This window comes from Corythoichthys intestinalis, chromosome 2, assembly GCF_030265065.1.
Source record: "Corythoichthys intestinalis isolate RoL2023-P3 chromosome 2, ASM3026506v1, whole genome shotgun sequence".
Taxonomy (NCBI): Eukaryota; Metazoa; Chordata; class Actinopteri; order Syngnathiformes; family Syngnathidae; genus Corythoichthys; species Corythoichthys intestinalis.
This window is the reverse complement of record NC_080396.1, coordinates 37,604,305-37,626,626: the sequence shown is the minus strand read 5'-3', so window position 1 is coordinate 37,626,626 and position 22,322 is coordinate 37,604,305. Positions and strand designations below refer to the sequence as shown.

Below are 22,322 nucleotides of genomic sequence, written 5' to 3'. Positions count from 1 at the left end.
TATGAAAATTATACCGCAAACATGTTTGAATCAGAAAACACCAAATCTTGGGTGCACGACCAAATAGCGGAGTTACAGAGGAAACTTCAACTTTTAGGTAAAGCCTGGTACTCACGTAAATATGTTGTCAACTCAATTTTTTTTTTTTTTACATTTTAATCTCTAACAGACCCCGCGCATAATGTTTACAAAACATATACAGAGGGTCAGGCTTGGTTATACTATGTTTCCAGGCGGAAATCAGGCGTGAACTGAGTTCCTCTTCAGGTTCAGTAGACTGCGTCAGTCGAGTCCTTCGCCGAGGCGGAGTTTGACTTTTGAGGGGGCGGTGCGGGGGGTGGGGGGTGGGGTCATGTAAATGAAGCTGTCATGTCAGCAGAGTCAGCAATATTTATATTATTATATTATTATTATATAAAATAATATATACAATATATTGTTATAATTATTACTATTATTATATTAATTATTATTTTGAAGTGAGGTTCAGATTTTTTAAAATCATGCGTAATCTTTAAATTAGCAGGAGTTTAATTAGTCGGTGGTGTTGATTTACACAAATTCCGTGCAGTTTGTCAGTTATTTGTTAGTTCCAGGGCTCTGGAGTGGCTATGTCAATGGTTCCTTATTCTAAACTTCTGTTTGTGCTCTTATGGGACACTCAAGAAAGGTAATTTTGAAATGAATGATCACACAATGAGACAAATATGTGTAACTAGAAATTGTCCTATACATTTTTTGTGGGTTGATACAGTATTGTGACCAGAGGTTAGATTTACTTGAGTAACTCTTTGAGAAAAATGTACTTCTAAGAGTAGTTTTACCAAGCCATACTTTTTACTTTTACTTGAGTAGATTTGTGAAAAAAAAAAAAAAAAAAACGCTACTCTTACTCCGCTTCTTTGGGCTGCACAACAGTCGTTCCATTTTGCCTCTTTATTCTACTTTTTTTTTTTTTTTTTTGCCAGCGATGCCAAGAGTTGCGCTACCAATTTCACCAATGAGACGTTGCAACAATAATCACATGACTGCATTACACCAATCCGACACAAGCTTGCCATTCTATTATCCCGCCAGCCTGTTCAATCACGTGGCGTCTTTAAAGCACTGTAAAAAAATGAAGTATTTGACAGAGCGCTGCCCACAACATGACTCGAAAGTTTTTATTTAAGTATATATTTAAGTATATCTTTTAAGTTTTTATTCTGCACAGAACATGATCCTTTTCATTTCATAATAGTAACCATGAAGGAACAATTCATTATTCAAACTAGGAATTATTTTCTCCACTAGAGGGCACTCATGCTCTTTGGCCTAATAATAAATAATAAATGAATAATGCTTCATTTCTGTCCTTTTTTTTTCTCTCGCCGGAATTCAATGATATTTTTTTTATTATTTCTTTGACTTAATGTGGTTATGTAATGGGTTATTGTACAGTATCATTATAACAACAGTTCATATAGATAAGTTTGTGCTGAGAGAAAAAAATACCACTGTTGAAAAAAAAAAAAAAAAAGGTACTCACAATATTAATCGTTAGTTGAGTATTCATTTCACTGGATACTTTTTTACATGTACTTGAGTACATTTTTTGGATCTCTACTTTTACTTGAGTAATATTATTTTGAAGTAACGCTACTCTTACTTAAATTTAAAAATTTGCCCAAAATTTTGGGCAACTCTACCCACCTCTGATTATGACGTAATTGGCCTTCAATGCTTCAAAGACTGAAGACACTCATGGGACACATGATTTCACAAAAACGAAAAAGTAGATCAGGGGTCCCCAAACTTTTTCCTGTGAGGGCCACATAACTTTTCCCGTCTCTGATGAGGGGCCGGGTTCAGTTTTTAACAGAAAAAGTGTGACGATTGCAGGAGTGCCTAAATGTAAAAATTTATTGTTTTTCAGAAAGCTACAATCAAATAACTCATTCTGGATTTTTCACGGAACAAAAGTAAATAAAATAAAAACGATAATATAATATAATATAATATAATATAATATAATATAATATAATATTAATTCAATAGATAATAACCAAATAACCCTCTCTGGGTTCTTCACAGAAAAAAGACAGGAAATAAATAACACTACTGGAAAAAAAAAAAAAAAAAAAAATCAAAATGCTCTCTGGTATTGTTCAGGGGGCCGGATCAAATGTGGAGGCGGGCCGTAGCTTGGTAGATATTTCCGGGTGTATGGCGTTTTTTGCTGAGCGTTTCTAACGGGACCAGAGGTTGGGGTGTCATAAAATCAATGATTTTGTCAACAAAACATAAATTTGAAAAATACCTTTTACTGTCTAGGCAACACACTTTTATTTAAATAAAATAAAAATAAATCAAAACATGAACGTCTATATATATGTATAGCCACTTCCTTTTTTGTCAGTCAGGCAGTTTGATTGGGTGCATAAGGCATGGTGTGATGTTACATCTTCACCAGTTGCAAATCTGCTTGTTTGCAGAGTGGTGTGATATGCAATCACTTACAATAAAATCACAAATTGCATCGATTACACACTTCAAAGAGGTCACAATCATTTTGACCTACAATATGTTATACATGAAAGAGTGGAACAAAATGTCATTCCATGTCAGACATTATTAACTGCCAGATGACGTACCTTCCTAAACCTACATTGCAACAGTTGTGTGCAATCTGGGTTATACTTCAATCAACACACTATCCCACCGACTTCAATAAATGTTAACTAATGATGTGTACCACTGGTCAGAGAGCGACATGAGCGCTTCCTATGAGAACTCTCGCTCAGCCCTGGAAAGGAACCAGCAGCATATCCTGCAGCTGCAGGAGGAAAACAGGGAGCTGAAGAAGAGGGTGTCAGATGCAGAGGCTGTGAGGAAAACAAGAAACACTCATCATACATCACATTTAACATCTGCAATTGATCACGTTCAACTCTTATTTCGTAGGAGGAACAACAATTCATCCAATCAGCTTTACACGGCCGAGGCATGGAAAAGGACACTGGGCCATCAGTGTCAGGAAAGGTATTTGTGTACTTTGCTCATATTATCTTTTTATGTTGGCTGCTTTCAGCTTGACCCAAAAGCTACATTACAGCGAATTACACGTATCATTTGTTTTGACACACTATTAAGAATATGTACGTCAGCTGGCATAAGAAGTCAAGCTCAAAATTTCCTAATAGTTATGCTAATTAAAGATTTTAAGTCATTAAAACTCATTATCGTTTTTTTATTTTTATTTTTTTAAACTCAAGTTCTTTAAGTTCTCTTCAGTCACGTTTTATTTTGAATCCTCTTAACTCATCAAATTAATTTTGTGAACTTGATTAAATGAGTTGAATTGCATAATCAATTTTGGGGGACCATAATTACATTTGTAATACATTAGTAATATATTTCTATTCGCGCCCCATGTGATTTTGTAAGTTCACCCACTTAGAAAATAGGTCGAGGTCTGAAATTTTAATCATGGATGCATATTAAATAATCTGAAAAAAATCCAGACATAGCATTGTATGATTTTTAAAATAATTTATTTATAATTTACTGGGGTTCATAAGTATTTGTACCCCTGACAATCAGCAATAATTATGACACTCAAAGAGTTAATAGTGTACTTTAAAATTAAAAAAAAAAAAAAAAAAAAAAAAACCTTTTCACCATGATTAACCACCCACCCACCATCCGTCTGAGCTCAGTATTGTCACCTGTGTCAAGACCAAAGAGCTTTCGAAAGACACCAGAGAAAAAAATGTTGAGCTCCACAACACTGGAAAAGGCTATGGGACAATTGGAAAGCAATTTAATAAAAAATAATCTACCTGGGACTGGGGCTCCATGTAAAATCTCTCCTCGTGGGGGATCACTCATGACCAGAAAAGTGAGGGCTTAGCCTAGTACTACATGGCAGGAGCTGACCAATGACCTGAAGAGAGCTGGATGTACAGTTTTAAAGGCTACTGTCAGTAGAACACTACAGTGTAATGGTTTAAAATCATGCATTGCTCAGAAGGTTGAAGCCAGGACACGCGAAGGCTTGTCTGAAGTTTGCCAGGGACCATCTGAATGATGCAGAGGGGTCATGGGAGAAAGTCATGTGGTCAGATGAGACCAAAGTTGAACTTTTTTAGTGCAAACTTTATTCATTGTGTGTGGAGGAAAAAGAAGGATCAGTACAATCCCAAGAACACCATCCCCACTGTGAAGTATGGGGGTGGAAAACTCATGCTTTGGGGCTGCTTTTCGGCAAAGGGGACAGGACGACTGTACTATATAAAGCAGAGGATGAATAGTGAAATTTATTGTCAGATTTCGAGCCACAACCTCCTTTCCTCAGTCAGAGACTTGAAGATGAGTCATGGCTGGATCTTCCAACATGACAATGATCCAAAGCACACAGCCAAGCTGACCAAGGAGTGGCTGCGTAAAAAGCATATCAAGGTTTTGGAGTGGCCTAGCCAGTCTCCAGACCTCAATCCAATAGAAAATCTTTAGGTGGGGCTGAAACTTGGTGTTTCTCAACGACAGCCCCGAAACCGGACAGATCTAGAAAATATTTGTGTGGAAGAATGAGCCAAAATCCTTATTTCCATGTGTGAAAACCTGGTCAAGAACTACAGAACGCGTCTGACCTCTGTAATTGCAAACAAAGGCTTCTGCACTAAATGTTAATACTGATTTTCTCAGGGGTACAAATAGAACCCCAGTAAATTATAAATTATTAAAAAATCATACAATGCAAGTTCTTGATTTTTTTAAAGATTATGTCTCTATAAAAGGAAATGCATCTGTGGGTGAACTTGCAAAACCACAAGGGGTGCAAATACTTCTGCTCCTCACTCTGAATTGTGTAAACTTAGCCTTGAGTCCAGTTTACCCTGAATGTTGAGTTTTAATTAATTAAATAAAATCCAATTTTCAAGACTTTAAATTTCATGGTCTTCCAACTTTTGTGTGTGTGTGTGTGTGTGTGGGGGGGGGGGGGTAAATTATGCTAAACTAGGAATTCAGCCTCTGCTGACTGACATGAAGAAAAAAATGCTCAAATTAGGCACAATTAGGACATGTTGACTCTGCTATGAACAAACACTAACACATCTCATATTTTTCCTGAATATTTTTTTCGATGCTCAGTCGTTTTTTCAGGTTTGAAAATTAAACCTAACAATAAATATGATAGCATTAATTTAGGGGGAATCTCTTTTTGTCTCCTTAGGCAGCCCTGTCCAAACTTGAGCACCGGGTGGCGTCCAAGATGAAACGACTCAACGCCCTTAAACACACTACTTTGACTCACCAGCGCCGTCTTGAGGACCTGAAAAGGGAGTGCCTCAGACTGGAAGCTGTGGGCTGCAACCAGGCCATCTCTGAAAAGGAGGAGATTACAATGGTGTTTTGCCTAATTTTGTACCCTACTGTGAGACTATTATCTGGGTTTAGATACAACAACTAAACCTGAAATGCCACTTTGATATAATTAATTCACTGCAATTGATGCCACACAAGTCAAATAATCGTGTTAGCTGGGAACACTGACAGTGAATGAGTGAACAATCACTTAGACCAGACATGTCCAAAGTCCGGCCCGGGGGCCAAAAGCGGCCCGTGGTCAAATTTCATCCGGCCCCCAGCCACTGTCATAAAATCAATAACGTCTGGCCCGCACACAGACTTGATAAATTGGTCAGCAATACTGCTACCAGCATATGAAGTAGCTTACACACTAAATGCTGTGCCTCATTTACCCACTAAAAGGCAGCAGCACTCTAAGTAACATTACCCTTTACTTCCAATTTTCTTGAATGGGGACAATCAACAACAACAAAACGAATGTTGACTGCAACAGCCGACAATTCAAAGATAGGTGGAAATTGGACTATTTCTTCACTAGAATACGTAACAACTGTGTCTGCCTCATTTGCAAAGAGACAGTCGCTGTTTTTAAAGAGTTCCATGTGAGGTTATATTACCAAACAAGACAGGCTGACATGTACGACAAGATTACAGGGACGATACGCAGCAAGAAATTGAAGCAACTTGAAGCTAGTTTATTTTCACAGCAGCAGTATTTCGCAAGAGGCCGAGAGTCAAAAGAGAACGCCACAAAGGCTAGTTGCGAGATTGTTGAAATTATTAATTAAAATTAAAAAAAAAAAAAAAAAAAAAAAAAAAAAAAGCAAATGTGACACACAAAATGGCTTGCTAAAATTTGCTTAAATATAATGTTCTACGTAAAGGATGTCAGCCAAGGGCAGCCCCCACATTTTTACCTCACCAAATCTCGCCCCCTTTGCAAAAAGTTTGGACACCCCTAACTTAGACACTCTACGTATCTTGTTCTTTATATCTGCAGAAATTGCGGTCACTGCAGACCTGTTTGGAGAAGAACCAGCTCAAGTGCAAGGAGGCCGCAAACATCATGACTAACTATTTAAAACTGAAACGTCAGTTGCAGGTTAGCTTGGGGTACGCCAAGGTGATTGGAAACACCTTTTTTGGGAACGAATCCTGCCTCGAACCTTTTTTTCCTCTTTATTTATTTGGTAGGAGGAAAATCCAACTTTCCAGGGTCAGATTGACAGTCAGGAAGCAGAAATCCAAAAGTACAGGAAGGAACTGCAGGAAGTGCAAGATATGAACAACAAAGCCCAACTCTTAAAGGAAACAGCAATTGTAAAATGATTGAAATTGTTTGAAATTCACTGTGATCGCTAAAAATTATTTCTAAATGTGGTCTATAATTTAAAATGTTTTCAGATCTTGCTTCAAGGGCTTCACACCAAACTTATCCTCCCGCATCATCATCCACACACTACTGGAATTCACTGAACATACAAATGTTTTTTTTAGGCATTTGTCATCCTTTCTTTTTCGTTTTCCCAGGCTGAGTTACAGGAACTGGAGGAGGTTTTCTTCAAGGAGCACCAAGAGAAAGATTATCTTTTGGCTGTCTACCGAAAAAGGGTGCAGGAGATCAAGGCCCGGGCTGAAAAGATAGATGTTAGTCTCATTCAATACTGTATTTGGTATGATCACATGCATGAGCAAATCCTTACAGTATAATTTAAAATAACATGCTTAACGTGAACATTGTGACATGCAGGCTCAAAGGAAAAACGTACAACAGGATGAGCTGAACACTGAAGCGGAAGCTGGTGCTGCTAAAATGTCTGAAGAAATGGAACAGAGTATCAGCGTGTTTGATGAGACCATCCAAATTATGAAGGAAGCCACTGGTTGTTCTGATACACAGGTACCATTGTGGAAACAAAAGCATTTATGTTTTTGTGATTTCTTACTGTTGGTGTCTACAAATGCAGCAAGCCTGTTGCCTCCCTAGTTTAAGTCATTATCATGCAGCGTTGGGTCCTTTACTCATTCAGTCTCATTGACGGCAATGAACTACCAGCTTTCTGAGTCAGAATGGATTGGCCGCCGATGATAGCGAAAGAGATAAATAACTACCGTAATTTACGCACTATAAGGTGCATCTGAGTAAAAGCCCCCCCCCCCACCACCACCAAATTTGGCACAAAAAGGGCATTTGTTCATACATAAGCAGCAATGGACTATAAGCCGCAGTTGTCCTCAATGTATTATGGATTATCTACACCAAAAGATATTAACCGGTAACACAGCGTCATCACCTGACTGTCACAAAACCAAATGAACCACCATTAAGCTTTGAACCAATTTTCTGCAAAGCTTGATTGCTTCAAGAAGCTTCATTCGGCCATCACTGCTCACTTGGGGGAGACAGTTAACCTCTGCTGCCACCTGCTGTCAATATTGTTGTTGTCCAACATGCCTCCTTGCATGCATTGCAGCACTACAGATGTAAATAACTATCAAAATTCATGTTCTGTGCTAGTTATGTCTTCAGTTACTATTCCAGTTGTTTCATTAATTGTTAGTTTTGGTATTTGGTAACACTATATTTGACAGTGGCACCATTCATAAGACCATGGTAATTATGACATGACACGGTCATGAGCATTAATGAATGCTTATAACAGATGTCATTTAGTGTTATCCGGCAAATGATCTCACTTTTGAATGGATGCAAAAGATCCAAGCTGGACATGGAGTTAGAGACATAATTTGCTGGATGACACGTAATGACATCCGTCAAAAGCATTCAGCAATGCCTATGATTTTGTCATACCATAATTATTACTGTCTTATGACAGTCTTATGACGCCACTGTCAAATAAAATATTACCTATTAACCCAAATAAATCAACAAATAAGCCGCACTGGAATATAAGCTGCAGGATTCAAAATGAAAGAAAAAAGTAGCGGCTTATAGTCCAAAAATTACAAGACTCCCTATAAAATCACCTATAATGCTCAGTTCTTGTTGTGCTTTAGAAGATTAGGCATCCATGGGGCTTGATCCAGTTCCCTTTATGTTGCGCAGCAATATCAAAAAGTAGAATTATCCTAATTTGGTGTAAGAGCAATAACATATGCTAAGACCACTGGTTTACATAACCCTCAATACACACTGCAACTACGATGAATAAAGATAGTTCGAATTATAAGTATATTTGTGCATTTTACCGGTATATGTAGGAGGTCATGGATCGTTTCAACACCCAGAGGGAGACTCACCGACATGTTCAAGCAATGAAATCAGAGAATGAATATGTTCTCCAGCAGCTAAGGGAACAGAAGGTGCAGTTAATGGAGGAGTTGGATAACATGAAATATTCAGGAGAAACACAACTGTCCAGGTGAGAGTCTTACTGTATTAATTACTGTAATCACGTTTGCTCCAGAAAAATCCCACATTCACTGACTACGAGGGATGTCTGTGTACAAAACATATATTGTATGTGTCTTACTTTTCCCTATTTGTAGTGAGCAGAAGAAGCTGGAAGAGTGTGAGCAGGAGCTGGTTGTGAGACAGCAGAACTGTGAAAAAGCGAAGGAATGTTTGTCTTCTCTTGTTGCAACCCTGAGCACTATCCAAGCTGGAGTGGAGCACCTAGCAGAAAAACTTAGTCCCATTTCTCTGGTAAAAAATATACGACGGTTATATTTTTTAAAAAATGTATGATGTACAGTGGGGCAAATAAGTATTTAGTCAACCACCAATTGTGCAAGTTCTCCTACTTGAAGAGATTAGAGAGGCCTGTAATTGTCAAAATGGGTAAACCTCAACCATGAGAGACAGAATGTGGGAAAAAAAAAAAACAGAAAATCACATTGTTTGATTTTTAAAGAATTTATTTCTAAGTTAGAGTGGAAAATAAGTATTTGGTCACCTACAGACAAGCAAGATTTATGGCTGTCAAAGAGGTCTAACTTCTTCTAACGAGGTCTAACGAGGCTCCACTTATTACCTGTATTATTGGCACCTGTTTTAACTCATTATCGGTATAAAAGACACCTGTCCACAATGTCAGTCAGTCACACTCCAAACTCCACTATGGCCAATACCAAAGAGCTGTCCAAGGACACCAGAGACAAAATTGTAGACCTGCACCAGGCTGGGAAGACTGAATCTGCAATAGGTAAAACACTTGGTGTAAAGAAATCAACTGTGGGAGCAATTTTTAGAAAATGGAAGACATACAAGACCACTGATAATCTCCCTCGATCTGGGGCTTCATGCAAGATCTCACCCCGTTGCATCATAATGATAACACGAATGGTGAGCAAAAATCCCAGAACCACACCCAGTGAATAACCTACAGAGAGCTGGGACCAAAGTAACAAAGGCTACTATCAGTAACACAATGCGCCGCCAGGAACTCAAATCCTGCACTGCCAGACATGCCCCCCTGCTGAAGAAAGTACACGTCCAGGCCTTTCCGCGGTTCGCTAGAGAGCATTTGGATGATCCATAAGAGGACCGGGAGAATGTGTTATGGTCAGATGAAAACAAAATAGAACTTTTTGGTAGAAACACAGGTTCTCGTGTTTGTAGGAGAAAGAATACTGAATTGCATCCGAAGAACACCATACCCACTGTGAAGCATGGGGGTGGAAACATCATGCTTTGGGGCTGTTTTTCTGCAATGGGACCAGGACGATTGATCTGTGTAAAGGAAAGAATGAGTGGGGCCATGTACCGAGAGATTTTGAGTGAAAATGTCCTTCCATCTGCAAGGGCATTGAAGATGAGACGTGGCTGGGTCTTTCAGCATGACAATGATCCCAGACACACAGCAGGTGCAACAAAGGAGTGGCTTCGTAAGAAGCATTTCAAGGTCCTGGAGTGGCCTAGCCAGTCTCCAGATCTCAACCCCATAGAAAATCTGTGGAGGGAGTTGAAAGTCCGTGTTGCCCAACGACAGCCCCAAAACATCGCTGCTCTAGAGGAGATCTGCATGGAAGAATGGGCCAAAATACCAGCAACAGTGTGTGAAAAGCTTGTGTAGAGTTACAGAAAACGTTTGGCCTCCGTTATTGCCAACAAAGGGTACATAGCAAAGTATTGAGATGAACTATTGGTATTGACCGAATACTTATTTTCCACCATAATTTGCAAATAAATTCTTTAAAAATCAAACAATGTGATTTTCTGTTTTTTTTTTTTCCACATTCTGTCTCATGGTTGAGGTTTACCCATGTTGACAATTACAGGCCTCTCAAATATTTTTTAGTCGGAGACCTTGCACAATTAGTGGTTGACTAAATACTTATCTGTCCCACAGTATAAAGTACTCAAAGCTTCCTTTAAATCGTATTTAAGATGTATTGATTATGAAGTAATTAATCAAATTATATGAAAATAACATTTGAAGCCAATCTCTATTCTAAATTGACTTTCTTCTTCTACTGCTATATCATTATTACTGGTAAACTGCCATCAAATTCCTTTGGCACCCTCACTCTTCTCATAGGGACAGGCTGCAAAGATGAAAATAACATTTAGTTTATTCATATATCTCCTCTTCTGTCCTTGAAGAATGAACCACCATCAAATGTGTCTCCTAACTCAGAGGAGTTTGGGGTGGTGCTACTCAATCAGTGTGAACGGAAGGTGCAGTTACTGAAGAGCAAGCTTCATGGTAAAGATCTCGAAGAGATTACAAAGGACATGGAGGAAGAAGAGGTAAGACATAGATGGAGAGGTTTAGATTTTGCGTGGCGTATGAGGAATGTTTGCATTCTCATAGTTGTGGCCTCACATCGTGTCCATTATGTCTCCTAGATTAATAAAATTAATACATTCATAGCGGTGATAACTAGATCTATATTTTTACACAAAGCTTCCTATAATCAAGAGTCAAGACAATAAACATACAGTATATCATCAAAGACAGTTTGGAACACATTTTCAGTGCAAATACATATCTGTCACGTTTTCACACATTTATTCTTGTGCAGTTCTATTTTACAATTGAGAAACAACTGCCTACATATAACAAGCGAGTTGTAGTGACTGAAGACCAAGAGATGGGCCTCATAACCAATGGTGAGATTGCGCACACTCACACTCAAATGCCCAGCATGAGCATCGTTTCCAATTTGAAATGTTGGTTTTCAGAGGACGATAATGAAGAGGATGATGGTATCCTCACACGAGAGGCGCTGAAGCGCCGATCTCAGCTAGTGATTGACGCCATGTCCAACAAGAAATCTTGGAAAGGAAAAAAGGGCAAATAAATGAAATCCTGAAAGACAAGGCAGGGAGATAGCAGGGTGTTTGGTGGGTAGGTACATAGATCACGTGGTCGATCCAGTAAGTGGGTGGACCAGTAGGTAGGTTGGGAGCCTCAACCCAAAGAGGTTGTGGCAACGTGTAAAATCAGGTAAATAAAAATACCATACATTTTTCAATCAACATTCAAGTGAATACACATAATTGTTCAATTTGATGAGCATTTTCCCCACAATTTTTCTAAATTTAAATTCGATGCTTGCACCAAGTTCTTTAAAAAAAAAAAAAAAAAAAGCTTACTGTGTGATCAGTGTGAATCACAAGGACAGTTGGAATGAGAAAATGGTGAAGCACCGAAGCTTTGACGTTTACAAGAGGCTCAGACAAATTTTTGGTAGATCTACTACCAAGAGCTACAAGACAGAAAAGTTATAATTTAGATTGAGTTCAAAGCGATGTAGCGACAGATGCAATGAGCGCCACGTAGAAAAGCTATCTTGTATTTTTATTTATTTATTTTTTTTACTCCAACGTTGATAATTTTCTTTTGCCGATTCTAGAGGGAAACGTAATAAACATTTTTTCCCCCTGTTTATGGTCACATCAAACATGGTTGTATTATATTGATCATAAAAAGGTCTTTAAAATCCAATAGTCAGTAGTAAGATCTTAAAGGTGTCTTATTTATTGTCTTTATAGGTTGGTGAGTTTTAATGTGCCACATGGGATTTTAGGTAGCTGTTTATATTGTGGTGTCTTCAAAGAAAGCAGCGGATGTAAAAGGGTTTTGTGGGGGCAGAAAGAAAGGAAGAACAAACAGAATAACAAGAACAAAAACTTCCCCCAAAATATTACATTGTTAAATACACATGCTGCCTAGTCTATGTACTGGTGTCCGGTGCTATCACGATGTGACTAATCTTACTAACTAGAGGACACTAGAGCAGTGGTTCTTCAACTGGGTTCGATCGAACCCCAGGGGTTCGTTGAGTCAGTCTAAGGGGTTCAGTGAAGGTTAAGACACACAGCGCCTTATTTTTGGATGCTGACTAAATTTAGGCAAAGTAGCGTTTTAGACCAGGTTTTGGACTGGTTAGTCCACAATATACAGGCTTTATTCCAGTTCTTTCAACTGCTAGTCCTCTATCTGATGGGAAAAGCTGGTTTGCTCAGTGGAAGGATGACTCTCACTTGGTATGAGGAAATACAGCAGACCTATGGGTAACTGCGTTGACATAAAAAAAAAAATAAATAAATAAATCTGCATCACGTTTTACGCCATGAAAATAGTATGTGAGGCAAGGATGCGATAGAATGAGAACGTCGATATGAAAACAAAAATAGAAACTGTGAAAATAATTGAGTTTAACTTTATTTTCCAATGTGAAAAGCAAAGCTAAAGGCAAAATTATTTGTTGTAAATTCACACTTTTTATAGGATTTGTGAAAAGATTCATGTTTATTTTTTTAACATTTGAGTACAAATTTGGCAATCATTTTGTGCTGGTTTTTTCATTAAATTTGTTATCATTTGAGATGTAAACATGACAGAAACTGCACGGTCAAGGTTAATGCAACCAAGCAGGTTTGATATTGAACAAGATAAGATAAATTCCTCTAAATTTGAATGAAAAATTCTAAGATATGCGCATTGGGCCAGTCTTGGTTTAGTTCTCTGATAAACTTGCAGGCATAAAGATAAAAACATGCATTTTCCCTTGTTTAAAACATGCTGTCTAAATAACAAGAAATTTGAATGGAAATTGAGTTAGGCTTTAGCAGGGGTGAAAGTGGGCCAGAACGATCAGGAACCCAGTTCCGGTATGAGATTCAGGGTCGGAACACAGTTCCAGTATAAGATTCAGGGCTGGAATGGTGTTCCGGTACATGGTGCTTTGATTCCGAAAATATGACAACAACTGTCAAAACGCTATGTTTAAAAAAAAAAAAATTGCTAAGCTGCCACACATGCATTTAATCTCCAATAAGAAAACAGTCTACCAACATCAGATTTACATACACAAGTGTTAACAACAAGCATAATAAAGTGCTTGTGTAGCGTAATCCGTTTCCACCGATATTTATTATTTATTTTATTCCACGGATGGCATGGAGGTTTCCCGAGTTGCCACAGTTATTTGAGTCTGACAATGACGAGTCACGTCAATGTGCGAATGCAAGGCAAAACGTCTGGACTCATTTATCCGTTCAGTTGGCTGACATACTGACATGTCATCAGCAGAGATAGTTAGCTCTGAGTGGTTCAAATGTGCATGTTCTCTGGAACAGCAAAAAAGAAAAAGGTTGTTGAATTGATGCGACAAAAAAGGGCAATGCAACATAAAGTTGATCAAATCTTTAAGAGCAACGAAAGAGTTGAGGAGGGTTATTTATCATATTTAGTTTTATTTGCTCTGATGGTGAGGTTCAGAACATCTTCGCTGTCCATGTGCACTTTGGACTTATATTTGTTCATTTATGTTAGGCTACTTATTCATTTCCTTATGATTTAAATAAGTCAATGTTTGCGCGATCTTCAGAATATACTCCATTTCACTCTGCATAATATAAGTCATTTGTACTTATTTTTCTGAATGTATGTTACTTATATCTTTAGTAAGTAAATGTCTACATTAACTTCAACTTTAATATACATGCTATGTTCTTAAGTAGTTAAAATTGAGATTTGGCATTTAGTATGTGAGGAAATGATGGAAAATAAAAATTTGGAGCTGGGGGTTGGGGCTATTGCCGTTTTTGTTAACTTTTATTTTGCAAATCATTGAAAAAATACAATTTTGAATGAAAATCAATTTTTGTATGTGTTATAGAAATAACTGTACCAAAACAGCTTTTGTTTGCATTTCAGTAGTTTTAGGAGGTTTGCCCCCCCCCACAAAAAAATGAAAACAAATAAATAAATAAACTAAATTTCTGGCTCCGTGGCAACCTACAAGTCAGAGAGTTCCGGCAAGAAATTCTAGCCACTTTCACCCCTGGGTTTTAGCTTTGTAGCTTAGATATATCGATTTGGAATTTGAGAAAAAAAAAAGAAAGAAAAAAAAAGGATTTTTATCATTCCAAAGGGTTCGGTTAATGCGCATGTGAATCTCACAGGGTTCGGAACCTTTAGCAAGGTTAAGAACCACTGCACAAGAGTGATGGAGTGGAGCCCCTAGTAACCAAATCAGAAGTGGGAAGATAGGTTGGATCAAGGTATGCCAGGGTAAGGTGAGTGCGCAAGCAATGTTAGTAATATGAAGTGGGGAACCCAGTATTAGGAGAAATGTCTATGCTGAGTCAGGTGAGATCAGCAGAATGAGAGAATGAAGTATATTGAGAATGTGAATGTTCCCTGCCAGCAGCCACCACATTGGTTGCCCCTCATTTAAATTCCTTAAATAATAATGTAGTAGTGCTTACAGACCCAAAACTTAACCCACAACATCTTAACTTTGTGGCCATCTCAATACCCAGATCCTTTTCCTATACAGCCATGATGTAATCAATCCTGCGTGAGGTCAGGCATTATCATGTTGAATGAAATATGCAAGGTCTTCTCTGAAGATGACATCTGGATGGGAACAAATGTTCTAGAACTAAAATACCTGTATACCTCTCTACATTGATAGTGCCTTTCCATGAAAGAGCTGTCATGCCACACGTACTCATGCAACCTACCATCACAGAAGCAGGCTTCTGAACAGACTGCTATTAAGAACTTTAAGAAATTAAGAAATTTGCTTGGCAGTGACACTGCAATTCTGAACAGCCCTTTTCATACTCAATCATGTTGCCAATGGACCCAATTAGTGATAATTGGTCTTTTAGCCCAGTGGCGGTCCTGGCTACTTTCGCGCCCTGGGCGAACCACCCCATTTTTTTGGTCGTCGTCGTGCAGGAATAAGATTGCGTCCAACGGCGGGTTTCAGTGATGTTCTCCGCTGATCTATTGTGTGGCCTGCAGCGCTGAAAACTCTCTCGCAGCTGCTGCTGCTTGCAGGGATGCACAACGCTTTTTCTTGCCAAATTGGAAAGTTTTGGGTATATATTTGTTGCATTCGACGAAGCCGACAGTTTTTTGTTGCATCTTACACGATCAATTGAAATTCTTTCCACACCTCACTCTCCTACCGGTGCATTCTTGTCTCTTCCATTCCCCCCTCTTCTTGTTTTTAACTTCTCGCTGCTCCATATTGAAAAAGAAGTACCACGAGGATGAGGAGTTGTGGAGTTGTGTACACGCGCAAGGCACCAGAACAGGAGACAATGAAAAAGAGGGCGGTGCCTCGGCCGTGCTCAAGTGCTACAGCGGGAGGACAAGAAGAAAAAGCGGGCGGCGCCACGGCATTCATGTGCGTGCGTGTATGCACAAGAGCGCAATACAGAGAGCCTGCCCTCCATTTTTAAAAAAATAATTTATTAGTCCGGCACGGCAGCCCGACCCGACCCGAACGTGAATGCGTAACATTTTGGGCCCGACCTGACCCGACAGGGTTCGGGCACAAGATCTAACCTCTATGAGAGTGAGTGAGACTCGTCCTGCTCTCTCACTCTGCAGTTGCGAGCAGCTCATCCCCCTCCCGTCTCCCCCTGCCTTTTCTTCTGATACACACGAGTCGTGTGTCGTGAGTCACGTCAACTGCTGCTGAGAGTCGTGTGACACGACTCTCAGCAGCAGTTGACATGGTAGTAAGGGGCGCCCTAGCACCCACTCTACTAACTTGACGTGGAAATGAGCGGTATTAGTCTAGAAAACTAGCGGATTTTTTTTTTCTTTTCTCGAGGGCGCTTGTGCGCCCCCAAATAGATTGCTCCCTGGGCGGTCGCCCACATTGCCCATAGCAAAAACCGCCTGTGTTTCAGCCATACATTATATGTGTAATTGACTTTCCCAGCCCCTTATTGGTAGCCATCTGTGTGCCATCTTTTAAAAAAAAAAAATAAAATAAAAATAAAAAAAAGTTTCATGGCGCAAAACCATTTTTGCCTTAAAATGATACTGGTTCTCAGTTCAAACTTTTAATGTCTCTATGTTCTATTTTGAATAAAATATTAAAACTTGGAACTTCCACATCATTTGTTTTTATTCACAATTTATATGGCTTCCAACTTTTTAGTCCATTTTCTATTTGCAACATTTAAAGCAAGAGTCTCCAAATCGGTCCTCAAGGGCCGCCGTGGGCCCTTGTATTTGTTCCAAACGATCGAGCACACTGTTTAACCAATGAGGTTTGAGCTAAAACAAGCAGCTCTTGACTGCAGTCAACTGATTACACTTGTAAGACCAGATTTGTGAAAAGGTGCCTTGTGTTGTTGGGATGAAATCCTGCACCCACTGCAGCCCCATGTGGAATAGTTTGGAGACCACTGATTTTAAGCATCTTTGAGTGTACAAGAAGGCCCTATGTGAATTAAGTGATGTTTTCTGCCTGAAACAGTCCATTTTTAAAATCCATTTTAGCTCTCAATTTGTGACACGTCAATGACATAACACCTCCATGATACGTCATCAGTCACCAAATTTCAATTTGTCTATGTTGCTCTTAAATTCTCAATGAGATCTGCAATTTGAACATCAGCGAGGGTTAAGGGCTGGAAATAAATTGAGATTTAGCCATGAAATGACTCAGCATTCCCCATAACAGAGTGGTGTTTGCTTCTTGGTACAACTTGTAAATGTATGAATAACTTAAAGTACATTTTAAATATGTTTGGAATCAATTGAATTAAGAGCGTCATCTGCTTGCCAACACACAAAAATTTCAAATGAGTTAATAAACTTTTCTCTTCTTACATCAAAATTTGACAAAAACCACCCCAGGCTAATGCTAACGGCTCAGTCATCAGACTAATTCAGCATGCCAGTCATGACGATTCAGCTACAGAGAATCAGGACATTGTCTATTTAAGAGACAAATATGATGAACCACTTCCTGTGTGCGCGCAGCATGACGATCTAACTTTCTGTCAGCTGATCAGACTTTAAAAGCAACTGAGCGTTAAGCTCTAGCCGCTAAATGATGCTCATGAACAGAGGCCCATCAGCAGTTTCTAGTCATGTGACCAGTTGTTCAGTCATGTGCGTCTTCTCTTGGCTCCTCCGGGACTGGAAGGGTTGGAAGACGACAGGAGTTTCTCCGTGGCGCGACTCCTCTTCCTCTTCTCTGCTTCCTTCGCGCCACCACCTGCTCCTCCTGGGGCCACACCCTCGACCCCGCCCTTCTCCTTATCACGTCCTGCGTTTGTCCGCTCTGACATCTTAAGCGAGGAGTTACTTCCTGATAAAGGGACGTAATCAAAGACCATACGGTAACGACAGTGAGTGTGTTGCTTTGACCATTCTTACCTTCTTCATGCATTGAGGGGGGCTCTAGCTCTGGTTCCTCCTTTGGATCCTCCTCGGAGCACAGCTTGCCTGAAGAAATGTTGGGTTAACAGATATTTGAAATATTTTAATAGAACTAAGAGACCGGGTGTTAGACAATCCGCGCGCACCTTCCTTCACTTCCTGGATGATGTCATCAGGCAGAAAGAAACTCTTCTCCGAGTTGGGAAAAGGTAAGATCTCCGACTCATGCTGCACATGAAACCAGAATTCACACAAATAATTGAAAAACAATATATGTATGCCCACACTTAGCGTTCCTCAAAAATAAAAAGCTAGACTTTGTTTCCACTTTATGATACTTCAGTTGAAGTTTACGTTAAATAAAAAAAACATACAACTAATTAGATTATATGTTATACAGGTAGTCCCTGGGTTACAACGAGTTCTGTTCCTAGGCTGGCGATGTAACCCGAATTTTCGCGTGAATCGGAATTAACCCTTTAAGTACCTCTAAATACAACATAACTGTCCAAAAGCATTATATGTCATATTAATAAGATCAAATAAAAAAACAAGCTACTGTGAGGTACGTCGTGGTAAATGCAGTTGTATTGAATGACTATTAGTTCTTAAAAAAAAAAAAAAAAAAACTTCAGCCTTTACTCGCGAGTAAGTCGCTTTACTGCGAGAAAAGGGCGATGTGGAAAGAGTAGGGAGGCGAGAGAGAGAGGGGATATCATGGCCGCTCAGGTCGCCTCTCTTAACGCGAGCCCGCCATCTGAACTAAAAAAAAAAACGGATCAGGACTCGCAAGAGGAATCGGCGCCAGGGGAGAAGCAACAGCAGCAGCAGGAGAACAAGCAAGTAGGAAGTCTGAAAAAGCGCTTTGTCGGCGGCCAGGGAAGAACCCAGAGGTTGGGGCGGGTGTCACGACACTCCCAAGCCAAGAGCTGGTGGGATCTGACGCCCGCAGAAACTGCAAAACGGCTGCGACGCTGCTGAGGTACGAGGCATGGCAAGAACTAGGTAATGTTTACGCGACAAAAAAAAAAAAAATTAAAAATTTTTTTTTAAATGACTGGAGACAGAACTGTGGACGAAACTTCGGCGTCGTAAAGTCGAAATCGTGCAAGTCCGGTACATCGTAACCCGGGGACTACATGTATAATTAAATGCAAAACCAAATATATCACAAGTTTTACTAACAATCACTTAGGGTTGCCAACCGTCCCTTGAAAAACAGAATCGTATGTTATTCAGAAACAAAAGTATGCGTTTCGTATTAAGCTTACAAGGGACACACTTAGTCCCGTATTATCATGAAAATCGAACAAACGAACACTGGTATGGTACTTTTCAAGAATATGTAGCGGAACTAATTCCCCCACTTCTCCTGCTTTCTGACCAATGAACTGAAAGAACAATGACAATCCTGCTCATCTCATGCGATGAGGAGGTACTGTAGCTTGCAATGAAAACAAAACGCAACATAGAGTATGGGGACATTGTAACAGGTTTGGATGAAGCGCGAGCAAAAATCATGTTCAATATGACGATAATTTGGTTTCTTGCTCTTTGTATACTTTATTTTCACTATTTGAATGATATGTTTGTATTCTGTCAATTTCGTTTGCATTTCCAGATTATATTTGGAGTGACCATTTGCAAAACTTCTTGCTGAGGGAAATTTGAACTCACCTAAAAAAAAATTCCTCAACATTTATGTTTGCACGTTAAAAAACAAACAAAACAACAACAAAAAACAGACACACACACACACACACACACACACACACACAAATAAGGCTCAGGACCTTAAGGGTTGAACTATGCTTTAAAATTTAGCAACATTTAAAGCAAGTCTCCAAAATACATTGCTGATATTGTTTTTATTTGCTTAAATCGTTCAAATATGTATAATTATTTCAGTTCTGAGTAAAATTATTTTAATTTCTAAAAATCACTTTTCACATCCAAGGAAATAATAAAAGGGTGACTGTTATCAGGCCGATGAGGTGTCCCTTATCTTTTTTTCCAGGGAGCTGGCATCCCTACACTCAATGGAAAACCCTCTTGAAAGGCTAACAAAACAAGCACTGTTGTGGTACATTATAACAAAAAGTGAATATTCACAGGTCAATTTATAATTTACACGTGCAGTTTCGGAGTCCTCACCAGTGCTTGCATGTCATACATGCTTCCTAGATGATCCCAGATGACCGAAGAGGAGATCTGACGGCCGATATTTTGACTAAACTTGTCTCGGATGCAGATCATGTGAAAGTGCCGGTTCACTCCTGCGCATGTACAAACACATGGTTAGTAATCATCTAAACCGTTTTGATGCATTTGTCGAGGATTTAAAGTCAACATTGATTTAAAAAAAAAAAAATTGTTTCATGAAGCTATATTTCCCATAATCCTACGCAAACGCACCCCCGTTTGGTATGGGACGCTGTTTGTAAAGCAGCACATGCTGAAAATGAGGACATTTTCTCACATTTAGCGCCACACAGTGTTTAAAATGGTGTGAAACTTTGAGAGTCACTTTTTTTGTGCACATTTACAACGTTATTTAGCAACTTAAATATCTATTTTTAAATAAGAAGTGTCAGACCTGATTTTTTAAATCTAGAGCTAAATATTTAATTTAAATCTTAAATTTATATCCTATATCCTGAACGTTAAATCAGTAAACGGTTAGAACTAAATATTTAGCTTAATATGCAAATACTCATGACTGGAGGCCGGAAATAACAAAATAAAAGCTGGAGCAGCTCTAACTGTCTGTTTACGTTGATTGAAAATGAATAAAACCTACTCAACGGTGGCAGTCGGCTCTTGGACATGAGCCATTGTGATAATAACAATATATAGGTAACATACACGTTTAGGAGAAAATATTTAAAGAGTATTTTGTGTATGCCAGCTTTAATTTGTTACTTCCGGTCTTGTAAATTTGCATATAAAGCTAAATATTTAGTTCCAACCGTTTTCAGATTGAACACTTAGGATATACGATATAAATTTAAGATTTAAATTAAATATTTTGTTCTGGATTTAAACATTCAGGTCCAATACTTCTTATTTAAAAAAATATTTAAGTTACTAAATAATGTTGTAAATGTGAAAAAAAAGTGACTAAAATTTTCACACATTTTAAACACTGTGGCGCTGAATGTGAGAAAATGTCATTTTTAGCATGTACAACTTTACGGCGCCCCATAGTTTGGCGCATTGTGCTTTTTACTTTGAACGCTGGATGGTGCTGTAATAATTGTTCAAAGAATTACAGTTGGCTTCACCCAGACAAAGCTACATTTCAATACGTAGTTCGCTTTTATTTCCGGTGATAGACGTCCACTTTGATCACTACAAATGTCATTTTGGAAACATTGACTTATAACATGTTCCGTATCAAAATATAAAGGGCTGTTTTATAAATTCTAACCGCAGTTTGTTTGCCCCGTCATCCAAACAAGAAGCAGCAGTAGCATTAATTTTTCACTGAAATGAAAGAACTTCGATTCCAAGCAGAAAAAGGGAAGAAAAAGATGTATAATTTTAGACAAAAGTCAACAATGAATATTTTTAATATTAACGATTGACACACAATGACTCGTTTTAATTATGTGATAAAGACTTATTAGACAGCAGAGCGAAACAAAGCCATGCTATTAGCACTTAGCCTTACCGACAGGCTTGTGTCCTATCATGGCGTGGAAGAGGCAGACCTCCACTTCGTGACTCCACACCACAGACTCTTCGCCAGGTACCAAGGCGGCGTCCGGAGGCTTCTCGTCTGCCTGTGTCGGAGTTACGTCTGCCTCTCCCATTGTCAAAACGATACAAAAATTTACCGGTATCTCTGGACGGATGTTTTTAGTCTTGGTCGGACACTTCCTCTTCGTTGTGCTTAACGCGGCGGTTTCCAAACCAGTAGCGCATTACCGCCCCCTATTGATTTTAAATTGCTTGGTTTATCATCTGCAGTTTTTATGACTAGAAGCAAAACGGAGTTGTCTATTCTTGTGATCAAAACTCTTAGTTTTTTTTTTTCTCTCCCACGACTTGAGGTCTGATTCAAAATTCAAAATACGATTCCCAAATAACGATGTTTTTAAAGCTTTGATATTTAAAGTATTGTACCTCATTATATATTTTATCAAAATACACTGTACAGTATATTGTATTTGTATAGCCTAAAAAGATCAGCCTCCACTAGACTGATAAGTACAGAGCCCCGCTGGTGCCAGAGTTTATTTATTTATTTTAATTTTTATTACTAATCTACCTACAGTGGGTGCAGATTAGTAAACTATATTATGCAATATTTCTCTTGCACAGGTGGGTTCTGTGTACAACGTAAGTAATATA

At 38.9% G+C, this 22,322-nt stretch overlaps 3 protein-coding genes across 5 annotated transcripts in view; 1 reads left to right on the top strand and 2 right to left on the bottom strand.

Annotated features, from left to right (window-relative positions):
• LOC130912480 (extracellular sulfatase Sulf-2-like) overlaps positions 1 to 246 on the bottom strand; it is a 48,013-nt gene extending 47,767 nt beyond the window's left edge. For all 3 annotated transcript variants that reach the window (XR_009062611.1, XM_057830595.1, XM_057830594.1), the window contains exon 1: positions 116 to 246. The gene's annotated coding sequence lies outside the window, so the exon portion shown is untranslated. The remainder of the gene's footprint in view (positions 1 to 115) is intronic.
• On the top strand, positions 22 to 11,721 carry LOC130912478 (outer dynein arm-docking complex subunit 3-like). Its single transcript, XM_057830592.1, has 13 exons — positions 22 to 97; positions 2,745 to 2,866; positions 2,944 to 3,021; positions 5,216 to 5,389; positions 6,353 to 6,454; positions 6,547 to 6,672; positions 6,883 to 6,999; positions 7,103 to 7,252; positions 8,575 to 8,735; positions 8,863 to 9,019; positions 10,919 to 11,065; positions 11,341 to 11,428; positions 11,501 to 11,721. Exons 1-13 carry the CDS (start codon positions 22 to 24, stop codon positions 11,617 to 11,619), a joined length of 1,617 nt encoding a protein of 538 aa, XP_057686575.1. The 3' UTR covers positions 11,620 to 11,721.
• A 4,958-nt stretch (positions 11,722 to 16,679) lies between these two features.
• Positions 16,680 to 21,899, bottom strand: mrgbp (MRG/MORF4L binding protein). Its single transcript, XM_057829265.1, has 5 exons — positions 21,640 to 21,899; positions 20,121 to 20,242; positions 18,113 to 18,194; positions 17,964 to 18,032; positions 16,680 to 17,895 (listed from the first exon to the last, which is right to left on the bottom strand). Exons 1-5 carry the CDS (start codon positions 21,779 to 21,781, stop codon positions 17,693 to 17,695), a joined length of 618 nt encoding a protein of 205 aa, XP_057685248.1. The 5' UTR covers positions 21,782 to 21,899; the 3' UTR covers positions 16,680 to 17,692.
• Between the last annotated feature and the right edge of the window lie 423 nt (positions 21,900 to 22,322).

Coding starts and splice junctions, on each gene's coding strand:
- LOC130912478 (XM_057830592.1), top strand. CDS start 22: ATGTTTGAATCAGAAAACACCAAATCTTGGGTGCACGACCAAATAGCG. Junction 98..2,744: donor GAGGAAACTTCAACTTTTAG/GTAAAGCCTGGT, acceptor ACCACTGGTCAG/AGAGCGACATGAGCGCTTCC. Junction 7,253..8,574: donor CTGGTTGTTCTGATACACAG/GTACCATTGTGG, acceptor CGGTATATGTAG/GAGGTCATGGATCGTTTCAA.
- mrgbp (XM_057829265.1), bottom strand. CDS start 21,781: ATGGGAGAGGCAGACGTAACTCCGACACAGGCAGACGAGAAGCCTCCG. Junction 18,195..20,120: donor TGTATGACATGCAAGCACTG/GTGAGGACTCCG, acceptor TTTCATGTGCAG/CATGAGTCGGAGATCTTACC. Junction 17,896..17,963: donor CCCCTCAATGCATGAAGAAG/GTAAGAATGGTC, acceptor TCCCTTTATCAG/GAAGTAACTCCTCGCTTAAG.